The sequence below is a fragment of the Sceloporus occidentalis genome, unplaced genomic scaffold (genome assembly GCF_023333645.1).
Source record: "Sceloporus occidentalis isolate IW3139 unplaced genomic scaffold, rSceOcc1.0.p SCAF_22, whole genome shotgun sequence".
NCBI classification, from domain to species: Eukaryota; Metazoa; Chordata; class Lepidosauria; order Squamata; family Phrynosomatidae; genus Sceloporus; species Sceloporus occidentalis.
This window is the reverse complement of record NW_028317002.1, coordinates 5,974,757-6,000,419: the sequence shown is the minus strand read 5'-3', so window position 1 is coordinate 6,000,419 and position 25,663 is coordinate 5,974,757. Positions and strand designations below refer to the sequence as shown.

Here is a 25,663-nt window from a genome sequence, read left to right as displayed (position 1 = left end):
AACTGAACAAAGATCTATGAGCAATCATCTGTAATTCTGCCCTTGCCAAGTTACATTGGAAGACATGAAGATCTTTAATACAGGGGTTTCTAATTCAATACTTAGAATTGCTGTTAAACACATCATTAAAACGGCATGAAATTAGACCAGATGTGCATCCTTTTAAGAGTGATTATTTATAGAGGCAGGTGCTGCATTTGCATTAGACACTATATACCAGCTGCTCTTACCCTATGATCTAACATTGGCAAATGCATTTCTTCAGAAGAATAGTCTACGTGTTGATTGTAGAAAGTATAAATTATGCTATGTAAAGGTTTGCTTTCGACCTTGAGGTCTTCTTATATTTTTCCATGAAGTGGTGGATGTGGATAATGTGGCTAGTGTGACAAGTGGGGGTGTAGGAAGCCACAAGTAGGAGAGGAAAGGGATGGTAAATGGGAGGTGCAGAGCTAAACATCTATTCTCCTACTAAAATGCTGCCCCTTAAAAAATATTCCTTCTATACCTAGAGTATAGATTCCACAGATTACCAAAATTTAAAAAAACAGTTAAAAATCTCCAAATTATAAAATATTTCTAATTTATTATAAATACTAGCTAAAACCATATTATACATGTTAGGCCTTTGGAGGTACTGTCTCCACTATTTGCCCCCAGGCACAAGAGGGTTTATGCAGGTCCGTCCTTACGAATCCTGCACGCTAAAATAGGGCTGGCCAACAAGTGGGCCATGGATAACTGCTCTATGCAATCACTAACTTACACTAGGCCTCTATATAGCACATTCATACCATAGCTATAAGATATTTTACAAAGTACATAAAAAACCCACACAAATTCTTGAATTCATATATCTTGAAAGCATGTGCTTTACCACAAGCATGTTAATGTCTTCCACTAAGTATTTAAATCGCCTTCACCCATTGCCTACATGAAATCAAAAAACTTTTTGTCTTAATAAATTATTTTATGACAACCTGATTCAGACATTATTGTTAATTGTCGTATTATCGTACACATTAATTTGCTTTTGTTTTCCTAAAAATATAAATCTCTTTTTCTGTTGTATTTTTTTCACTGAGCTGTTTTCTGGTTTACAGGTTGTAGCAGATGTTTTCCTGTTAGCTGGAGTATTATACAGGGTTTAGGGAGATTTATTTTCCTTAGAGAAGATCTGCAGAAGATTAAAACATTATGCCACTTGTAGAAAATAAACAGATTTTTTTTAACAGGATAAGCAGTGCATTATTCAATGGTAAATTAACTTTCAATTACCTGAGCCTTCTCAAAATACTGTCCTTAACATAATCAGCCTTGCATTATCTCTAATACTCCAAGTGTGTGTCTACAGTGGCGTAAGCAATTATGTGTTTTGCAACACTTGCATTTGATTCTGTTAGTGGAAAAACAATACCTACAGCCAAGAAATCTGTCTGCAAGCAAGGCTTCTTCGTGGAGATACAAACAAAACGCAGCTTTGTTAAAAATACACTACAAAATTCTTAACGTGCTTGTATATGTTTATGTCTATTCCTTTTTATTTACAGAGCCCACCCACCGTTTCATTTTCAATTAGCTGCTCCTGGAACATTAATGAAAGAAGCTGCTAAAGAAGCACTTCGATATCTATAAAATATCGCAAACCCGAACTGTAAGTAGCACATTGGAAATGGCTTGTAACCAATTCTGTCAGCTCTTCTTGAGATCACATACTGAGAGACAATGAAACCCATCTGTCATACTCTTGATTGGATCCTGACCGTGGTCTAAAGCCATCGTCAACCCTAAATTACTACCCAGAATGCTCTGCAAGTATAATCCAAAGAGGAACAATTACTGGTAAATATTGATCTACACCAACCCTCCATTCTCTTAAACTTCTTTCAGTCCAATAATGTTTTTTTAACAAGTAAATATGAATATCAACAGCCCAAAACAATACTTCATAAATCCTAAGTATTACATGCTATATAAAAATAATATAAAAAATGAAACCATATTTTCTGACCGATAGATTGTCAACTCATAAGAGCAGGGTCCTCTTCCCCTTCTGCACTGCAATGTCTTAAACGTGTTAATGTTATTGTCAAACTGTGTAGTGTCAGTTTAAATGTTACTGCACACTTTTACTGTCCCCCTTTTGTATTAGTTCTAAGGAATTTACTGATGGCTCTATAAATACATGTAATGATCTTGAAATCCTTTTCATTTGTAGTAATGCATTATTACCATAAGCAATACTCATCCCTTCCCTGGGTAGGTTACATGGAGGGTCCACCTTTTGAGGGAGTGGCTTCGTGAGGGGGCAGGGCTAGCTACATGGAGGGGCAGGGCTAACGCCAGATAATCTTTGGTGGGTGTGGAATGGGCAGGGCCCAGAGAAAGAAAAAACTGACTTGGAGACCCAGGGAGCCTTTAGTCACCATATCCATCCTAGTCAAAAATGCATTACTTAGATAGGATAGATCTTAACTGTTATCTTTAGTCCATAACTGGATTAAGTATTAATTTTCTATACTCTTTAACCCCTTAATGACAATTGCCGGTCCTGGCACGGCACGGAAAAGCATGTGCTTTACGACAATTGACGTGCCAGGACCGGCACGTCTTTAAACGGGTGCAGAAAGCGATCTACTATCGCTTTCTGCACCCAAAAAGCGTTGCTGAATGCCTCGACCTCGAGGCATTCAGCAACGCCGCGATCGGCACGAAGGGGCCATCTCTGGCCCCTCCACGGGGCGTCAACATCCGCCATACTTTGTATGGCGGCGGACGCCCGTTTTAAAAGCGTTTAGGAGGCGATCGACGATCGCCTCCTAAACTTAAATGGTGTCGCTGGAATGCCTCGATCAGGAGGCATCCAGCGACACCAAACACTAACCTTTTGATGGGCTGTGACCGCTCCGGAGAGCGGTCACAGCCGCAGCTGCCGGCAATCTTCGCCATCAAGGAAGATGGCCGCCGTCCTGTAACAGGAACCACAAATTTTAAAAGTTCGCTAGATGGTCCAGACCATCTAGAGAACTTTGGCTCCACTTGCAGGTTGAATACAGGTACTGCATTCACCATGCAAGTCAATGGAGCCCAGCTTTCTAATCACAGTGTGATTAGTAAAAATAAATTAAAAAATAAAATTAATAATAATTAGAAAAAAATAGTAAAAAAACAGTAAAATGTAAAAATCATTTCCCACTGATGTCACTATCAGGGGAACCTCCAAGTTGAAAAAAAATGTTAAATTTTTTTTAAAAAAAAAATAATAAAAAAAAAATATATATATATATAAAAAATATATTTTTGTGAGCAAGTCCTAAAATTAGCATATTAGCTTAAAACAATTCTCGCATGGAAAGAGTTAAAATACTGGCATATTAAATGCCCGTGGGGTGTCTACTTTTAAAAAATGTATGATTTGATGGGGTAAATTGAATGGGCCAGGTTCAACAACGTCCCAATTAACACGGGGGGAAGGATGGCCACACATCTAATTTCCAATTAGAAAAATGCACACGTACCAAATGTGGCCTTTTAGTTCCCCCAAAAAATGACACACCCATGCATGTGGGGTATCACTGCACTCAGGAGATGTTGCTGAACACATTATGGGGTGTCGTGTGACAGCGGCATATACCAGGAGCTGTAAATTCATACATAAAATAGGTGTGTGTGGGAAAAATACACACACAAAAATATTACTGCAAACTTTGAAAAAATGCTGGTGGTAAAATATGTGCATGCAAAGAGTTAAAATACCAGCATTTAAAATACCCTGTGGTGTCTAGTTTTGAAAAATATATGGTTTTGTTGGGCACACTGAAATGGCCTGGCTCAAAGATGTACCAAATAGGGCATGGGCAGTGGATCCCAAATGCCAAAGTTCAACATTGAAAAAAGCGCATGCCCCAAATGTGGCCCTTTTGCCCCAAAACAGCCAGGCAAAATCATTCATGTGAGGTATCGCTGTACTCAGGAGATGTTGCTGAACACATATTGGGGTGTTTTGTGATAGTGACATATACGAGAACATTTTAATTCATACCTGAATTAAAATGTGTGTGGAAAACCAAATGCAAAAAAATGACTACCACAAAGTTTGACAAAGACTGGTGGTAGATATGGTGCATGGAAAGAGTTAAAATACTAGCATTTGAAATACCCTGGGGTGTCTAGTTTTCAAAAATATATGGGTTTATTGGGCACACTGAAATGGCCCGGCTCAAAGATGTACCAAATAGGGCATGGGCAGTGGATCCCCAAATGCCAAAGTTCAACATTGAAAAATGCGCATGCCCCAAATGTGGCCCTTTTGCCCCCAAACAGCCAGGCAAAATCATTCATGTAGGGTATCGCTGCGCTCAGGAGATGTTGCTGAACACATATTGGGGTGTTTTGTGATAGTGACATAAACTAGAACATTTTAATTCATACCTGAAGTAAAATGTGTATGACAAAACAAATGCAAAAAAATGACTACCATAAAGTTTGACAAAGACTGGTGGTAGATATGGTGCATGGAAAGAGTTAAAATACTAGCATTTGGAATACCCTGGGCTGTCTAGTTTTCAAAAATATATGACTTGATGGGGTAAATTGCATTGGCCGGGTTCAAAGATACCCGAAATGGCACATGGGGGGAAGAATTACCAGATTTGGAAAAAATGGCTTTGAAATAGCAAAACGCTACCTGTACTTATTGCCCCATAATGGGTAGAAAAAAGCAAAAAAACATAAAAACATTGGGTATTTCTAAACTCAGGACAAATAGTAGAATCTATTTAGCAGGTTTTTTCATTACCTTTTATAGATGAGTAAAAGATTTTTCAACTAAAAGTTAGAAACAGTCATTTTTTTCTAAATTTTTCACCATATTTTATAATTTTTTTAATAGTAAATAATATGATACAATCAAAACAATGTCATCTAAAGAAAGCCCTTCTTGTCCTGAAAAAAACAATATCTAATGTGTGTGGGTTCAGTAAACGGGAAAGAAGAAAATTACAGCTAAACACAAGCAGCGCAGAAATGTTAAAAAGGCCATTGTCACAAAGGGTACAAAAAGTAAAATCAGCCTTTGTCTCGAAGGGGTTAAACACTCACATTTTTTTCAGAAACTAATGTAACTTTAACAGTATTGCCCTGCCACATCTTTGTTTTTTTCTAAACAAATTTTAAAAATCAATCAGTCCCAAATTTTCTAAACAATAATGCACTATAGAAGTTCTGTGAATATGAAGAAAAAGAACATAACTGAACTTATAGGGTGTTTGTGCAAAAGAGTAACTATGGTCATTGGTGGAGTAATCAGCAAGAGCTTCATATTAGTTGCCATGGTGGCTACCACTTTTATCTTATGCTAAAATTGCCCTCACTGTGCCTTGTCTGTGGGTTGACTTTGCTAGAAATGAAATCAAATATTCTTATACTTAATTATATAACATGGCACATGAAGCCTTTTTTATTGCTGATATGTTAGTTCCCTGTAAAAGTTAATTTGTATAATTGCATTTTAGCAGTTAATCAGGACGTAGATTTCATCATTTATATAACAGCTATTCATTTAATAGCTTCCATATGCTCCCTTTCCAAGGCAATGGTTAATTATTGCCTGTGCTCTAGTTTTAAGACATTTAATAAATATATTTGTTAAAAGCCGAGATGAAAATTAAGGGTTGAGAAACGTTTGTACTGCTACTAAAGTGAACACTTTTAATTAGAGTGCTGATCAGAGATTACAGATCTAAGAGGTGCATGAGCTCAGGGTTAAGATGATGAATGCATTATGCTACCTGTTCTAATAGTGAGAGGATTTGCATAAAAACATAGTAAGGAATGTGCTCTATCTAAATAGCATATCATTTTGTTTTTAGTGTATTACGAGTTACAATTAGCACAGTATCTCAGAATACATGTCTTTTTACACTGTGACTTCATTGCAAACCTGAACATTACAAATATAAAAGACAGAATGGAAGTTAGTGCAATTCTTTTGGATAATTAACAACCCAGGTTTTGAAGGGCTGTAATGATGTCTAATTCAGATAGCCAGGCAGTACCGTATATTTTTTGGGTGCTAAATAAAGCAAATTGAACTTTTAGCCTTCAAAATGAAAGTGGATATAGTCTTATTGGTCCGAGAGAAGATGGAGTCCCTAATGAAAGAGTAATTAAGGTATGAGGCTCTTCTCTTGCAGGAGCTCAAAACATTGTCAAATCTCCTTTCTTTTCAGTAACCATGTAATAATAAGGATTGGGAAATGATTCATCTTTATCAGGAAAATGGATATAGCAGCATTGGTCCAAGAGTAAAAAGTGGCACCTATTGCTATTATTTTTATTATTATTATCCTTTATTTATATAGCGCCAACAGTTTACGCAGCGCTTAATACAATACATAAATTCAAGGGATATGACAAGACAAGAATTGACAGACTAAGACAAACCGATACATTTGGTGGAGAGAGCCCTGCTCGCAAGCTTACAATCTAGAGAACCCATTATGAAGAATACATTAACACAAACTTTGTTGAGAATACAGATGCATTTATTTTTACAAATGTTAACTTTTTTGTCATTTTTAAGATGCACACATTCTTCCACTGCAGCTTCTTGCAAATGCCTCATTGTTAATTTGGCCCTAGCCAAAAACTATTAACTTGAGTAAGAGGTAAATTCCTACCTGTTTATGTCTCTTCTGAAACCTCTTTTTTCCAAACTGCTGGCAAAGGTTACGATCATTTTCTCTGTCGGAGTCATAGTCATGGTTGAACTTGTTCTTCCGGGGCTTGTAAGAAAGTCCGTTAGTGAGAACATGCTGTTTCTTTTTGTGCAATGGCGACTGGTGGTTCACTGGGTGGTCATCTGATATCAAGGCCCCATCCTTCTGTAGAAAAACACAGCATTAATATTAGATTTAAAAAAACACCAGTTTACTAAATTTCACTAACCGGGAACAATAGTTTCCTTATTAGGATGAAAACAGCTTAATCTAAAAATAGATGATATGACTATTTATAGAAATGTTTAATCCCTCTCAGAGCACAAGCTCTTCCAAACATTCATCATTCATGGTCTTTAAGTCCTGTCAGGGTACCAGGGTATGCAAATAGTGCCCACAGATCGCCGTTCTTTTTATTTCATGTGGACAGCTGTGGATAACATAGTATCTGATTGTACGTAATAGAATATCTACACTTTTCAGACATGATAGAGACTTTTCAAAAGCCTGTGATGTTTTGTGCTAGGGTTGTTGGGCAATGGTATTAAAAAACAGAAAATAACATTATAACAAACACAAGGGCTCCTACAACTTAATCAGCTTTGTGGAAACTTATAAGTGCATGGGCACCACAACTGTGTTCCTGAGGTCGGCCCCCACTCAGTGGGTACTCACTTGTAACAGCTCTTGGAAGCTAGTAGGAGCTAAATAAGAATTGTGAAATTACCACATGCTCCTACTTTTATCAATCATGAGTGTCCACACGTGTACTTTGGTTAAGTGAATTAACCACATAATGTATCCCGTTTGCATGGAATTCAAACCTTAAAAAATGAATACTACAAAAAAAACGTGAAAAACACAGTTAAATGGCCTGTCTTTCACATATTTTATAGCATTTATTTTGTAGCCCCCATGTCCATCATGCAACACACAAACAAATGCAAATCAAGCCTCTAGGGTATTTGAATTTCTCAGTATTTTTCCACAGACATTTCTGGCAGTAACTAAGCAATGCCGTACACATATCCCATATAACACTGGCTTTTAAAATTGAACACCAGGACTGCTGAGAGCATATATGAGTGAATATATTAAATACAATAATTTTGGTCACAAGGCAGATTTAAGAACTAATCCATGGAACTTGAGTAACAAAATGAAAAGGCTTGTCAGATAAAATCAGAAGAAGAACTGAACGTTGTTTTGTTTACTTAAGTCAGGAATAGTGGAAATGAGTTGTTCCTGTATTAATATCATGTAGTACAGGAGGGAAGTTTATTTTGAAGGAGGAGAAATGTTAGAACAAGAAGCCATAGTCCAAAACTAGAGGGTCAGTGGGTTAGATGTAATATAAGGACGTTCTACTTTACTGAAGTGGGATAGCCTCCCAGCAGAAATGATAAAGGTGACTACAGTAAGAGAATTAGGACTGGCATAAAGCTATCCCCAATCTAAGACAAGACCAAGGACTGGTTGAGGTTTGAGTTGTTACATCAGAAAAGATGAGCAGACTGGATGGGCCAAATGGTTCTTATCTTACAGTTATCTTATCTATGTTTCTATCTCATGGTAGCAAAATGTCTTGGATCCACAGCCCTATTTCTGGTTTCAATAACAATGGCTATGAGCTGAAAGTTGAGGGGCTCTGGCAGAAGTGGATGTGAATGCTGTCAAGGAGTAGTAAGAGTTACCAGAATTCTCATTGGCCAGAAAAGATGACCTATCTTTAATGAAGGGGTGGAAGAGACCTAATCAGATCTTTGGGGAAAATTCTTATTACAAAAAGGGAAGTACATACCTAAAAAACATTCTACTACACTATTGGGATGCAGACAACAACAGTAGTTACATACAACAGAATATGCCAGGAATATGCATGCATGATACACTCTACTAATTATGTGAAAAATGCATATTAGAATATGTGTTATTTTTAAAGTAGAAATGATTTAGCCAGTGCTGTATAATCTGTCCTAGGGTGGCAGGTCTTGGAGAGAGCAGCCCTTTTGCTGTTTAACAGGGAGCCAATCACCCAAAAGGTCAATTGTCTTCCTGTTTTACTGCAGAGAGGCTGCCATCCTCCTACACAGTTCTAGACACTGTCTTGCTGTCCCATTTTTGCGGAAGCATGTGGGAAGCATGGGACAGTTATGGAGATCTTCCCTGACTGGCCCAAGGAGGTGAAAAAACAATGGAGGTTTGTGCTTCACTGCAGTCAGGTTATTCAGGAAAGGAGGGGGTCCCTCCCCAAACCGGTTGCCACACACCCTACACAGGTATCCAGGTTTGAAATGTTGGGAGTATGTGCTAATATAGCACTTATATTAGAGAGTCAGTAAGCTGGTCTATTATTAAAATTAAAGAAACTCGTTTTTATGTGCAAGCTCAGGTTCACATAGGGTAAGTTAAACATATGAATTGTTTCTTCTCACCACTGGGAAATCCAGTAAGCAATCCCTTTCTCCATGTCCTGCCATTCATTGACTAGACCCACCAACTGCTGGGTGATAGACAACTCATATAGTCTATTAGCATACCTGGGAACTTCTGGTCTCCGGCTATCCGTCCAAGACTGCCCACGTCAGTGGCAGTTCCCCCTGATGCGGTGCTTCATCCGGCAATCTTCGGGTCAAACCCAGAGAGTTCCCAGTTATGTCTATTAGTATTAATATTAGTAATTACTAATAAATCCTGTAACTATTACCTGGCTGAGTATCCACAAGCTCCAATAAACACAATCACAACTGAGTACAAATGGTGAACAACAATGCTCATAAGCGAATCAAATTACCCATTAGGTACTACTTCTTTGACTTCTAAATTTTATACTAATACCTCTGTAGCTTCATATCATCATCTCTTACAGCCAGTCTACACCCTTTAATTAAGATACAGTTATGCAAAGTATAGATGCAACTCTTCGACATACACATTTAAAGTACTTCTTTTATTTTCAGGCCAATATTTTTAATCTGTATCTTGAGGTAAGGATATTTTTTTGCAACATTCAGATAAAAGTCAAATAATTCATATGTTACTTTACACACAAAGCAAAGCTTTTTTTTAGTATATGGGAAATGCCTTTGTTTAAGAATGATTTAACCCTGTATAATTTTTTTTTTCACCTTTAAAATAAGTTTCTAGTTGCCTGACTAAAGCTCAGAACAAATCGAACAATAATAGGATTGCACACACAAGATTTATCACAAAATTTGTGCATTACACAAAATTACAAATTCTCTAATACTTTTTGAATATACTCCATAATCTTTGTTTTTATATCAAAGTGTCATGTCTACAGCAGATAAACATTTTAAAACATGGATGCGGGGCTGCATGGTCCAAAGTGTTCCTATTTAGGAGGGACAGGCCCTCTTTTGGAACCAATATCCACTACCCTTTTCCTATTCAGTAAAGTGGCAGTTCTCCTGAATATATACACAAAGCATACTGAATGTATGTACCTATTTGTAGGCAAAATGGACTCTGTATGCATTTAACATGAAAATAGGACTGGAGTGCCTCCTTAATCTTTCCAGTATGTGTTAATTACTCATTACTTGTATGAAGTGTACTAAGTGCATCATTTCAGTGTAATAATGTTTCTGTTAAGAAAGTTAAGAAGTCCTCTCTTGATAATTGCCAATGTGATAACTGGTAGGGAAAGCGGCTGCTATGAATTATGCAGACATAACCCTCATTAACATATACAATGGGGTCCAGGGCATGTATGAAAAATTAAACTGTACTTAAAGTGAAGGACTACCTTTTTTCACTTATCAGTGCGTGTACTGCACTGTGATCGTCAAATCATTTCCACCACAGAACCTGAAACGCTCAGAAGACAAACTTATCGTGCAAATAGGGGAATGGTTGTGCTGCAACTATTTCCTTACTCACGAGTGTCCTTTAAGTGAATGTCCTTAAAGCGGGGTATGTTTTTACTTCACAAAAGTAAGTTTGACAGACAGCATACTTGTTAAGTTCGACTTAGTCTTGTTCAACAAACATTTACAGAGTCTGAATGACCCTGGCAAGTTTCTGCCACAGGAATGGTGCTTTAGTGCTTTAAAATCACTATTAAAAACTTTAAAAATGAGTATGAACATTTTTGTGCCATTTTGTTTTTTTGGGTATGGACTAACATGTAGGTGTAAGTAGTTATGTGTGTGTAAGAAGTATAATTTGTCCACTTCATAATCCAGGATATTATGGTTTGAATAAACATGTTGTGTTTGTTCTAACAATGGACCGCTATAAATGATTTACAGATGAAGGACAAAGTGGGTAGAGGTGTGCAAGCCAGTCACAGCGGTGCCAAGCCAGCCCAGTTCACTGACCAAATGGATTGGTCTTTTGATTGGCTATCCATGTATTGATATGTGCTACTTAAGCTCTCACTTTTGAATGTGTGGTTAACTTGAAAAAGACCTCATTGTGAGGTTGAAACATTTTTTTTTTGTCTCACTAAATCTGCCTGACGTTGGAACTCTTGAGTGCCTGGAGCCTTTATTTACCTACTGGATTTACTGAGGAACTGGCCGTTCCTGGCACAGTTAAGCACCTGGGTTCTCTTGGAGTGTGCGGATTCCTCATTCTGGTTATTCAAATGCATGAACTAGGCATGCTTACCTTGCATTTGCACTTATCCTCCTAGACGTGGTAAGGTGGTAGAGGAGGAAGCCCTTTAGCCAGTTCCTACTCTATTTCAGCTCCAGTTTATGTTCCTCTGAAAAGCTAATATCAATACCTGCTCGCCAGTGTTCACTTAAAACCAGCATATTAGAAATATGAACAAGAAACTCATCATCTCATTCAGGAACTTGTTTGGCCTTCACTGAACAAAGTCAATCGATATCCATAAAATCTAACATATGGTTGATTCGTCTTAATAACCTAAGTTTTCATGGTGAAAGCACAACCCATGATTAAAAAACAATATATTTTTAAAGCACACTGAAGTATGTGATCTGTTTTATGCCAGTAATGGAAAGCATAATGTTCTGATATTTAAAGTAATCCTGTTTAGAACCGCACAATTGTTTTAACTTTAACAATACTTTCTAACATCTTTTGACACACAAGGTGAACCTCTGGTGTTCCTCAGAGTAAAGAATAATTAGTCAGCTAATAAGATTGCTCCCCCTGGTTGGCCATAAACACAACGTAAGTGTGCATGCAGTTCTGCCTTGCATTTCATTTCTTCTTGATTTTTTAGCAAAATTGTATAACAACTCAGAGTCAAAAGCACACATCTTCAAAGCAATCATTCACAGATATTGATTTAGCCAGGGTCTGCTGACATAAAGATTATATTTCTGTTATGTATCTCTTGTTTATTCTGCCACTGCTGAACCTCAGATTGAACAGTGGTTGATAATTATGTTTTATATTGTTATTATCTATTATGATTAATGGTATAAATACAGTACAATAGACATGGCAACCCCTCCTTCCAACAAATATTGAATGATATTAATCATTATGTTAATCTCTATAAATAACCACATTAGTTTTCTCCTCTTTAGATCATTTTGATTTTGCAAAGGTTGTTTCCCTAGAAAGAAACTTAAAAACCATCCATCCTTAGGAGTTGGGCAATTCAGAATCCGTTTTACGATTAGCTACTAAAATTTAATTTACGGTACTAAGTTCTCAGTTTTATAACTTGAACAAAAAATAAAATTGTGTTAAAACCTGCAAGTGCCAGGTTTAACAATACTTTCTAACATCTTTTGACACACAAGGTGAACCTCTGGTGTTCCTCAGAGTAAAGAATAATTAGTCAGCTAATAAGATTGCTCCCCCTGGTTGGCCATAAACACAACGTAAGTGTGCATGCAGTTCTGCCTTGCATTTCATTTCTTCTTGATTTTTTAGCAAAATTGTATAACAACTCAGAGTCAAAAGCACACATCTTCAAAGCAATCATTCACAGATATTGATTTAGCCAGGGTCTGCTGACATAAAGATTATATTTCTGTTATGTATCTCTTGTTTATTCTGCCACTGCTGAACCTCAGATTGAACAGTGGTTGATAATTATGTTTTATATTGTTATTATCTATTATGATTAATGGTATAAATACAGTACAATAGACATGGCAACCCCTCCTTCCAACAAATATTGAATGATATTAATCATTATGTTAATCTCTATAAATAACCACATTAGTTTTCTCCTCTTTAGATCATTTTGATTTTGCAAAGGTTGTTTCCCTAGAAAGAAACTTAAAAACCATCCATCCTTAGGAGTTGGGCAATTCAGAATCCGTTTTACGATTAGCTACTAAAATTTAATTTACGGTACTAAGTTCTCAGTTTTATAACTTGAACAAAAAATAAAATTGTGTTAAAACCTGCAAGTGCCAGGCGAGACTAAAAATCAAATATAAATTCTCCGGGACAGGAATTCCATTTTATCACATATTGATGATGTAGACTGGTTTTTATACACAGAGAAGACCTTAATATTGCCTGTGAAAAAAATGCTCAGCCTTTAATAGAAAAAAACAGCAAGACCTAAATAAAACTCTATAGGAAATGGAAAAGACTGTCCTATTTATATTGTTGTCTAGTTTCAAATTGAATCTACATAACACAGTTGAAATCAGCAGTTCCCTGGCACTGATCCTCTCTTTATTTTGTCAACTTTGATGTTAATCCAAAATGGCAGCTGTTTTGTCAAGAGAGCAAAGACAAGGTTAGAAATGCTTAAATGGGGTGGCCAAATGTAAGAGGTTGACAATGCCCTGTTTTAACATACTTAAAAAGTCTTTTGTAGCGTTGATGGGTTAATACAAATTATACTCCAATGACAGCATGTTGACATTCAGAAGCAGATGGTGCAAAAGTACAGCCTAAAGAGCAAATCTATACATGGATTAACATGTATTATTTAATTTAAGATTTCATGTCTCCCATACCTTGTAGTGTTAGTAAGACAGTTTTGCTAGCCACCACCAGCACTAGTATTGAGTACACAGAACTTGTGCATATACTGCTAGACAAGCAGATAAGATGAGCCAACCACATAACAACATAACACCTAGTATTTAGAAATATGTGCTCTGACATACTGTGGATATAATAAAGGCAATACATGTATATGTGCATGTTATCAAATGCATGACTTAACATACACTGTGCAAAATAATTCTTCTCCGTTAACTCATATCATAAATAAAAAAAAACTCATACTCATACATACTCTGATACATACAAAATAGTACTTAAATACCCTCCGGGACTTACAGATGCTGCATCAATTTTATAGGCAACATATTCCAGAAAGTGTTTATAATGTACTATACTAGCAAGACCCAACTTGGGTTATCTCTAGAGAGAATATCCAAGCTGTATGGTAATTTCATCAAGCTCTACCACTTTAGGCACTAGCTTGGTCTGCCTTATGTAAACCCTTATTTTAAGTACCAGCTAAACTTTAAGCACTTTAAGACTAACTTGTTCCGTTTTTTTGCACATATAGAGTGTAGCCGGCATTGCCGCATGTAGCAGATCAGGTGAGTGTTTCTTGCCATTGGCCATATGTACATTGTGCATACGTTACCTTTCAAAAGTTTGGGGGTCAATGAGTAATATCCTTGTTTTTTAGAACACCGCAAATTTTGTCAACATCAAATGGATCAGAAATACAGTGTAGACGATGTTGTAAATGACTATTGTAGTTGGGAACTACTGATTTTTAATGAAATATCTTTTTAGAGGCGTACAGAGGCACTTCATCACTCCCATCACTCTTGTGTTCCAATGGCACGTTGTGTTCGCTAATCCAAGATTAAGTTTAAAAGGCTAATTGATCATTAGAAAACCCATTTGCAATCATGTTACACAGCTACGCATTTCCTTGTTTTCCACGAAAGCCGCTAAGTGACCCCAAACTTTTGAACAGCAGTGTATAAATGTACATTGAGAATCAGATAAACTAAAACACGGCAAACAAGTTCTCCTTCCATTAAATTGAATCAGCTTATCAGTACATGGATACTTTAAGTCATTGTATTCTCTTAAATCATTTATTCACTAAATGCAAGGCTCTTGACAATGCTGTCTCAGGAAAGATAAGAAATGTATTTCTGTAGACTCCTTAAAGCTTTGATCATGCACATGAATTGCAAGGGTGCAATAAGAAAATGGTATTACTTAGTATAGTTTTATTCTATATTGGGCATTTTTCAATTATTTTCTAGAAGTAATTGCCAATATATATTACACTGACAATAAAGTGAATGTGTTAATGTTCTTTTAAGTAATTTTAAAAGTTGTTTTACAATCTGTTAATGTACATTTGGGGAATGGCTGTATATTAGCGTTAATAGGTAAATGCATTTGCATTATGAAAAGGAGCTTTCATTTGATCAGCTTTGAACAAACGTGCTATAACAATGGGAATGAAATTGCATACACCTAAATGGTATATTCATTTCATACAGAAAGAAAAACCAAGTAGAAAGGAAATTGTTTGGTGGATGAAATCTGGCTCGGCTCCTTTACCCACTGGTCAATATGAACATTTTCCTTACTCAACGTGCATGTTCACTACTCCATACCTACAAACTTCTAGGTATTCTGGCGAATCGGGATGTCGGGGGACGAAGCTTGGGATGTAGCGCTCCGCAACATGTGCAGTATGCATTCTCCAGTGTCCCAGAAAGCAGAGAATAAAATCTGGACTATGGAATTGCAGTCCCAAATCACCCTCTACTGCTAAGCTCTACACGTATAGAGGTCATTAGAGAGTGAGAGAACAGCTCTACCTCTGTACCACCCCATGTTATTCTTCCAGCCTTAGTATAGCAGATAAGCTAATTTTTTTAAAGTTTCTTTAAGGAATGTTCTACAGACTTCTCAATTCTAAAAATGTGTCCTAACACAGACAGGTATTCTCTCTCTCTCTCTCTCTCTCAATAATATGCATTCTGCATGATTGTTTTCATAAGACTGCACCACTTATATTAAACATCGTGTAACTAGGAGTCAATTAGCAAGGTCATCATGCGAGAAATCCTTTCTAAGATACAATTGTGTAGAACTGTTCTCTCTCTCTAATGACCTGATAGAAAATAATAATACCGGTACATCTAGAACAAGGGTGTTTTGTGACACTTGTCTCTATCTCCTAGAAACATTATTAGACGTAAAAAGATTCCAATATCCCTTTGACATAAAGCAAAGCTCATTCATCTTCCTGCCTTTATCATACAACTGAATGTGTATTACTGTATAAAAAGGCAGAAGGAAAATCTACTAACTGAGAAAATAAACCATTTGTATTCTAATTTTTACATTTTTGAAACTGTATGTAAAAAGACAATTAACTTATTCACTGGATTACTTAATATCTTTTTACAAAAAATTTGCTACTGGAATTTGTATAGCCTTGGATAGATATAAATACAGATAATTGTCATGAGTTATAGCTAGATGATATACATGGACAAATAGAATCCATGGCATTCTTGACCGGTACTACCATTCAGCTCCCTTTGGTACTTGTGATCAATAGATGGTGCATGGTAAAGAATAGGCAAAACCTAATGTAATCACAACTCTGACATTTGAATTTATTCATAATTTAGTTATGAGATTCATAAGAAACCTAAATGATTAAAAATTCTATAAGCTCGTATTAGTTTGCAAGACATCTTTTAGAAGGACTTCTAAAGTGTTTGTACTACTGCAATGCAGGGTGCAAATTATGCTGTGCTATTTAGTTTAGACAGCACTTTTTTCCTTCATTGAGAATAAAAAAAATCAGTTCCCGAACAGAAAAACCTGGCTCATGTCTTCAGCTCATGCACCATGGGAATATATTTCTTGGTAGCCATCTTGCTTATTCATCTTACACGCAAATTCTGACTCAACTGGATTCATTAGAGGAAATGGCTTTACCAATACCAATAACAATCAATACCGATTGTTAGCTGAGAATGCATACTTGGTTTTACTGCAATCCTTTATAGGTCATTTAAGTCACCAAATGCAGTTACTGTGACCTTTAGTTACTTCACCTTCATTACTGAAGAACCCACCATAAGGTGCCCATGAAGCAAATGGAGAACCTGTAATCCAGCCACTGATTGTTAAGTAATGGATGAGATCATCACTGACAAGCATACCACACAGCTCATTATATTTGACGCAAATTACTGTTGAAAATAAAGCAGTAGTGTTCCACAGTAACCACAGACTTCTATTGACGGATTGATGTCCCTTATATTTCCTTTAGCAGAACATTCCATATGACAAATTGAAACGTTATTGTTACTATATATCATTTTAGTAGGGGAATCCACGACAACTGTTTGCAGAGATATAAATAAGTGGCATTATTGCCTCAAAGTAAAAAAGAACAAAATAAATATGAAGACCAGGAAAAATGTCCTTAATATTTTTTTTCCTATATGGGCTACATAAGGATTTGGGTGGCATATAGTGAAGTATAGTACTGCTATCTCATGTTAACAGTAATGTGAATTAAAGCTATCATTATTCCTAATGCACTAAACATCAGTGAGACAATTGGCATATGAATAAATTAATTACCTCTCACTGGGATTAGGTAATGTATTGTACATAAATAATATATCTCCCATCTATTTGTACGATTAGGTATGACACACACATAAGATCATTGTTAGTATCACGCGATTACATTTAAAAAAAAAAAAATGTGAATATTATTTAACGTACTTAATTATCGAGAAGAAAAGTGTTATTAGATGAATTCCCTCTTTGTAAATTTACTTTATTACCTTTTACTCTTTGCCTATGTGTTAAGAAGTGATATTACAATTGGCAATATCTAATTATATACCTAATATAATGCACACATCATGCTGAATAGTCAAAAAATCTATACACATGTTTTAGGATTATATATCTAACCATATATAACATACATGATGCCACACAATCAGGTATAATAACGATACATAATATGCCTTCATGGGTGGTACGGCAACATTCAGACTTGGTGCGGTGAAGGCTTTAGCCTGATGCTCCATTAATAAAAAGCCAAAAAACACATTTTGACATATGATCTAGTACCCTCTAAATACATTGATAGAAACCTTATAGATAACACATAAAAAGAAGAACAGAGAGGCTCAAACCGGGTAGCAAATGTGGCCTAATGACCTTATTACTATAGGCACATCAGGTAGACTGTCCAGTTCATCCCCTGCTGTTCTTGCCCTTCTCTGTACATCGTGCCTTGCCTCCAGGCAAATAAGAAACCACCTTTAAATTATGACCTCATATGAGATCCGAATGAGTCCCTTCACCACTCCCACTTTTGCACGTACTTTCTATTAATATAGTTAGCCCTGATATTTAACATTGGCCATCTAAAGCTATTACAATAGATACAACGTTAAAAATACCTGCAAGTCACATAAGAACTCATGCTTGAGGGAATTTATAGTATAACATGCAAAATCAAAGGAAAGGAATAAAACTGTGACACGGGGTAATTTTTGAAGTAAAAGTCAAATACATTCTCTGTTCCTTCTTTGCAATAAGCAAAGGTTCCAATAACCATTATGTAGGTGGTATTTCTTTGACATCTGTTAAGCCATTGTAATTGCTTATTGCTATATACAGATTGAGAAATGCACACGTCTACACACTCAGCCCCCCGCAGCGCTATTATTTCGACAAATAAGAGCCAACAAAGGCTGCCCAGTCACTTTCTGAGAGGAAAATAACTCACTTCATCCTTTTTTTTTCCCAGACAGAAGGGGATACAATTACTTGAAATGCTGGCCTTGAAAAGAAAATAATGTAGTTCCATGTATTTTATTTTCCCGTCCGCCGTGAAACACATTTGCTCAAAGGCAAGGTATCATTACAAAAATACAGACAAAAATGACTTCAAAATACAAAACAGACTAAATTTAACAAGCAATGAATTGAGTATCTACTTTTTCTACGTTTGTTTTTTTTTTTCTAAATTAACTTTCTGGTTCTGCTCAATATTACTCTTAAAGTGCAGCTGCCCTCTTATCTAGACAACTGCACAATTTCAAATTCATATCACAACATGGGCGTTCAAGTAAACTTACGAAAATAGGGGAAAGTGCAATAACATAGGTAATAACAAAGATTGTGAAATACACATATATTTAAAGTAGCCATGACAATTTTTCAAAGTAAGGGTTTTCCTTAATGTTTCTTGCAATCTAAGCAATGCTGGTCCATTTTCCTCTTTCAGGGGGCTCAGAAATGAACGCAGTGGCTCGTCAATGGTGTCTTGAATGTTGAAGCAGGCTGGGGGGATCTTTTTTAAAGCTCAAAGTGGGAATTCAGGTGGAAACATCAACTGGCACTCTTGGTGACTAATCCATATTACCTGAGCTCAGGGGGATTGCACTCTAAGCCACAGAAGCCAGAGGTTTTAGATATCGCAACTTTAGGACTGGACTAAAGGCAAAATGTGTCCCTGGAACATTAAAGAAAATGGCACATAAAACAGGTGTACGGCTGCATGTTGGAAACATGTTGGATATGTGGCCACGTGCTACACTTTATGGGCACTTGTCTAGTGTGTTTGGTGGCCAGTCATTCACAATGAAATGTACTTAATCACTCATCCCAGGTCTGTTTGAGTTTCCGAATGCCTGGAGCCTGATACCCCTTAGATATTATAGGAAATTAAGAGCTATGTGTTCCCTTTGTGCATGTGCTACATGTATAAAATGTATTTTATAATTTACTTAAGAAAGACAAAGATGCCGACTACTTATCTTATTACGTAATTAGTAAAGCCATGTCTACATAAACTAACTTTGAGAATTTTTCATATGGAAAATTATGTTTAAACAGTGATTTATTTGGAATATGCTTTAGATACCAAGGGTATCTATATAAATACAGTAAATCAGTGCAGTGATTTCTCATCAAAAATTGAAAGAGGTCGGTAAGTCTCGGTTTATGTGTTCTGAAAAAGCCATGCTCCTTCAGCTATCAAAATTTCACTGTTAACATTTTTACAAGAGATTGTAAATGTATCTGTTCTTCTCATAGGTCAGGTCAGTGAGCAGAATCACTGAACATAAAATATGTTTTACACATGACCTTCAAAGATCCAATTAATCCGAGGGTTACAGTGATTTAACCTTACCAACGAAATAAAGAACCTTACAAGTAACTAGAAAGACGCATACTTTTACACAGCAATATAAACTAATTTTGTAGTAGTCATTTATTAGCTGAGAGATATCTAGCAACCAGGGGACAGATTGGTGGAGGCTTATACAGTGAGGGAGTTTAAATGGACATAAAGACCATAAATAGACCATGCCAAGGACTTATCGAGGTTTTGAATCCCTTACATCGGGAAAAATGTGCAGACTAGATGGGTCGATTAGTTCTTATTGGCCGTCAAAATCTATGTTTCTTTGATTCTGTCACATTGTATGGCCTTATATTGGTAAGCCACCCATTATGTGATGTACACCAATCTTGTTGAGTAATTTCTAATGATAATATGCATTTTTTGGTTTATTACACCATTTTCTGTAAACTCTGATGGTTTGTGAGAATATCAAGATGTTCTGAGATGTTTCTGAGATGCAATAACCACAATATCTGGCACCAGCAGTCGCACAATGGAAAAACACACTTTGATCATGCATCTTGAACACCTACTGAAGCGAGTTTGTAACCAAACTTAAAGCGAGTTTGTTTCCTAAAGTTTGCTGTTCTTGTATGCATAGGCTCTGTGGCCAATGTATTAGGTATAGCTGTTAATTAACTGAAGTACCCAAACAGCTGATCTTGTGGGTGCAACTCAATATATAAAGCAAGTATGAGTTGCTTATAAACAAACACACATTTAAATCAATTTTGCTGGATTTTTCTTTGTGCTTTAGTTATAGATATGAGAACTGTTGATGTAAACATGGTTATACTAACTAGCAGTCCCGATCAGCTGAGAATCCCCAACACTTTTTAGTTGTTGTGGCTGAATGTTCTAGATGTCCAGGTTGTAATTATGAGATAAGTTGTGGTAAAATAAGAGTGTGAGCATGGTTATATTTACCAACAGTCCTGCAGTCCATAACACCAGTAATGTATAATAATAACTTAACATATGAATGTCTGTTTTGGATTAAAATGAGCAATAGGCAAGAGTACATGACTAGACCTTGAACAATAGGTCTTCGAATTGTGACACCATATAGACTGCCCCACCAAGGTTGCCACAATGTTTGCAACCATTCATGTTTCAATGTGGCGCAAATGGTTCTTATCTGCTCTCAAGTATTGTGTTTTTATGGTAAGCTGTCAGGGTTTGAGTACAAACTCTTCCTGTAAGACAATGGCAGACAGAAACCCAACAAACTACATTATTATGAAGCATGAGTCAGTGGTGGATTTTTGTTGCACAACATATCATACAATTAAAAAAAAATTTGAATACCTTATATTTTTATAATTTTCTAATGCTTATTGACTTTAGATGAGATAACTTTGAGGAAACAATGATTCAATAAATGGACAATGTTAGCCCAGTCGAGTGCGCAGACATGATTGAAACAACTATAATTACAAGTGTTTGCAGTAGCGTTAGGAAAACAACACTTGAATGTGACACCTGAAGTGGCAGCTTGTTAAAACATTTTAAACTGAAAAAGATTCTGTTATTCATAATTGATACTTTTGCTTCTATATTATGTTGTAACACGCTGTTTGTTTCATCAAATTCGAAGTCTGTTAATTTGCCAGTGTGTGAACCTCTCTGACTATTTTAATACCATTTTAATTTATTTTCCTATTGTATACATAACAAGTAATTTATCCCAGATGCATATTGAATATAACACAATATAACACACACACACACACAATAAATAAATATAAATATATATATAAATATATATATATATTTCTTTTTTTTAAGCACCCACCTGAAGCATTAATATTGGGATTCTGTGACACCATATGGCCATATGTTGCTTAGCCTGCCACCACATCAGTATCCAACAGTCATACAAACAGAGGTAGATGCTACTGTACCTGAGCACAGTTAAAACACGGCAGTCCACACACCTGTTTTTAGTCCCTCTATAGAGTAGCTATTCCTAATTTATGTGTCTATGGTGCAAATGTTTCAAAGGGCGCTCTAAGGAACGCTTATGTGGCATTAAGAAATGATTATTTATGTGAACTAATGCTCCACTCTTTTTACGGTAATTAATCAAGAAAAAGAAAACAAGCTTCAGTACTTTGTTCTTATAATTAACGGTGCTAAATCTGTCATTGATAATTTAGAGCACAAGGGACTGAAATTTCAAATTGTTAAACCTGCAAGTCTTTTTATCTCCATGTAAGCGTTTATTTTGAAATTATTCTTTTACGGCTGACACTGAAAGGAGCACAAATGCTCTTTTCATCAACCTAGCTAATTGTTAAAGTGAATCAGGTGAAGTCTAGATCTCCTTCGTGTCTACGTTCATGTATAATCTATTGAACGGCAACAAATAAATGAAAAATGATTGGAATACTGCACATGGCTGCCAAGCTAACATCATTGAAGTACAGAGATATGTTATTGAAGTGGAGATTTGTGTACAAATGTACAATGTCTAATGTGAAAAATCCGGTTAGCTGAGAGCCATAAAACATCACTTTTAGGGATCTTAAGCACGTCTTCTAGGGCAATAAGGCTCAGTAAGACCAATTTGCCGCAAACTGTACGCAAGTGTACAAATCAAACTCCCCAAAACAAAATCAGAAAAACCAAGGTCCCAATTGAAGCCCCATCTGGCTATACTTTTCTGGCTCACACTGATCAGCCTGACTACTCCCTTCAGTTCCCTACCAGACCTAGCTGAGCCAGCTGGAAACCTTTTGGATTGTGATACTCCAGAGGTTTAAATGCCCAGCACTTGTGCCTGATGTAGGCTTCATCAAAGTTTAGTAATGAATCCTGGGAACCCAACGTTGGCATCCAGTCTGCTACAATACTGGATGAGGAGCACTGGTCCACTCTGCTCTCCACATGCTCCGCCCCAGGGACTCATATACAAGACTTGTACATCTGTGCACAAAACACGCACACAACATCTCTTAGTATTGTTTTGTCCACTCACACTAAAACATTTCTCCCTGCCTCATAGACCTTAGATCCTGTTGTCAGAACCACCTAATTATAAATTAGAAATCTAAGCACAAAGTGAAATTATAATTCACCCAGAGCCCCTTCTAATGGTCTCATTTTGCTGAATCACAAATGGTACAAGACAGACGTGTCACATATGGACCATGTTGGTTTCCAATCTTTAAATGCAAGATTATCAGTCTAAAACGTATTATACATAATACATTAAAACACCACAAGCCCTAACCATAACCCCTCTATTCCCTCCTTTTTCTTATTTTATTTCTCATTTGCTATGCAGTTCCCCGTTGCTTGTGCTGGAAGAGAAATACGTCTGCATTTCCTCAGGGACAGTGGGATAGGGAACATAGTGGTCCTATTATACACTCCTTTATATACCTTGGCACGTCGAATATGTAAAGGGAGCAGAAACAGAAATCTGGTTCGGCGGAAGCAAACAAACTGACAATACTTTGGGAAAGTAAGGGAAGGGCACACATTTTTAGCAGCATGGTCATGTCCTCCTGCAAAGTATTTGAGATGGTGGAATGAACAGAATGAAGCATACAATAATCATAAAAAGACTTGTACATGTATCTCTCAGCGCATTCCGCCATCCCTTTCACTACTCAGGTTATATTTTAACTGGAGACCCCTTGAGAGGAAATGAGAAAACAGGAATAAAATGAATGTCTGTTCGCCGCAATGTACATTTTGCTACCAAGACAGCAGCTGCATGTGCTGCCAAAAACCTTGAATGATAATGTCAAGGCCTCAGCTGTGCACTGTATGTATCCGCTAATGTAAAAATGAAACACCATAAACACTGTGTAGCTTTCAGTGGCTATTTCAGCAGGCACTCCAGACCTACCTCCACTTGGCTATTTACTTAAATGTACTAACTGCCTTTGCACATCAGTGGCTGAAGCGAGCTTGCAAACCTGTACCCAATGTGACCCTTTTGCTTGTTTACTGCTGAGCATAAATTATATATATATATATATATATATATATATATACCTAAGGTTTAGTCAGAACTTGCTAATATGCACAAGAAAAAACAGAACAGGAAGCATACCCTTAAAAGCAAACACTTCCAGATTCCGGGGTGATGCTGAAATGAATAATGTACACACAAGAAAGCAAAAGATTAGCACACACAGCAAATATTATTTAAAATCACCTTTCCGGGGAATAAATACACACACATATAAATATATTTATACGAATACACACCACACATATACACATATATATATATATATATATATATATATATATATTATATATATTATATACAGAGCAGTATTTTGAGGTGGAGCTGATTAAATCATAAAAAGTTGAGTTTAGATTTAATTAAGAGCATTTACGATTTCGCCAATCACAAGATGGCCCCGGACCGGAAGTGACGTAACAGACTTTTTGGAATTTGCCGGGAAACTCTATTTTGGCACCAAATCCTATTTCCTATTTAAGAATCCTACCATCATTGCCTTCTGATGGTCGTGCCTATCCTGATAGTGCCTACTCCTCAGCAAAGTGTTCCTATTTTGATTCCGGTTAACGACTCGGCTTGTTCCTGTTTCTCTGGTGTCTCATCCTGGCTTCCTCCACGACTATCCTGACTTCTGGATCCCTGACCTCGGCTTGTTCCACGACGTTCCTGACTCCGGCTTCCTGATCTCGGCTTGTTTTCGACTATCCTGTGCTTATTATCCCTGATCTCTATCTGTTGGACTGTGCTTGTGCTGTTCTACCTGACTATGGTGTCTAATTGTATGCTGAGCGTGACACAGGGCCTTTAATTCTAATAGGGTGCAGATGAACCTTTGCTGTTGGGTCCCATATGTGGTTGTGTACTTAATACATTTGTAAGAACAGTATATTTGGTCACATAAAAACTTGGTATTTTCTTCCATAGAACAAATCACCCTTCGTGGGCAAATCTCTCTCTCTCTGAGTGCATGTGTGTGCTAGCGAATATTCCCGGAGATAGAGTTCTAAAATAAAGCGGAAATGTTATCACAGCTCTACAGCTCACAATCTACATCTGCTCTCAGCATCCAAAAAACTTTCCTGCTATCTGGGAGTTTAAACTTAGCTTATAAGGGACGGGTGAATGGGTAAATATCTTCCTTCTACAATGTCAGCACACCTAGTTATATATCAATGACATATTTGTAGGTACCACAGAATGTATTTTTTCCTTATGAATAGAAATCATTTAAAGATTTCTGATCATTTCCATAAGGGATTTTCAGATAAGGTATACTCGACTTGTACTAATTAACAAATTATTTTTTCACGCTGCATTTAGTTACGAAAGTGTTAAATTAAGTAGTACAGGTGGAACAGCACCTTTAATTGCATGTTTATTCCTGGCAGAATGTCAGTACACATGGACTTTTATGAAAAATAAAGACTTACAACAAAGAAATATTTAGATTTTACAAATAAAATGTAGTAACTGGTGATATAAATGCCCTCAAGCAACATTTGGCCTGAAACAATGGATGGAATCATAGGTATCCCATCTATTTCTACAGCTTAGTAATCAGTGAAGAGCCCCTTGGACATCAATGAGTGACTCTGATGCACCTCCTGAATTGCCTTGAAAAAAAAAAAAGTGCATCATTTTTAAACTGATCTAATGTTGCACAAAACTGCAATGGTTAAAAATAATAATGGATACAAAATCATATATTTATATATATATATATTATATCTTTTTGGATCAAGGTCTAAAATGCTAAAATATAGAATGAAATTTGGCTATGAGTTTAAAAAAAGAACTAGAGCATGGATTTTATATCTC

The 25,663-nt window shown here is 36.5% G+C and overlaps 1 protein-coding gene across 3 annotated transcripts in view; it reads right to left on the bottom strand.

Moving 5' to 3' along the window:
- LOC149300928 (autism susceptibility gene 2 protein-like) overlaps window positions 1–25,663 on the bottom strand; it is a 668,047-nt gene that overhangs the window by 500,219 nt on the left and 142,165 nt on the right. For 2 of the 3 annotated variants that reach the window (XM_089484557.1, XM_089484558.1), the window contains exon 2: window positions 6,681–6,884. In XM_089484557.1, coding sequence (XP_089340683.1) covers window positions 6,681–6,884 — 204 coding nt within the window. The remainder of the gene's footprint in view (window positions 1–6,680; window positions 6,885–25,663) is intronic. The other variant, XM_089484559.1, reaches the window with a different exon arrangement.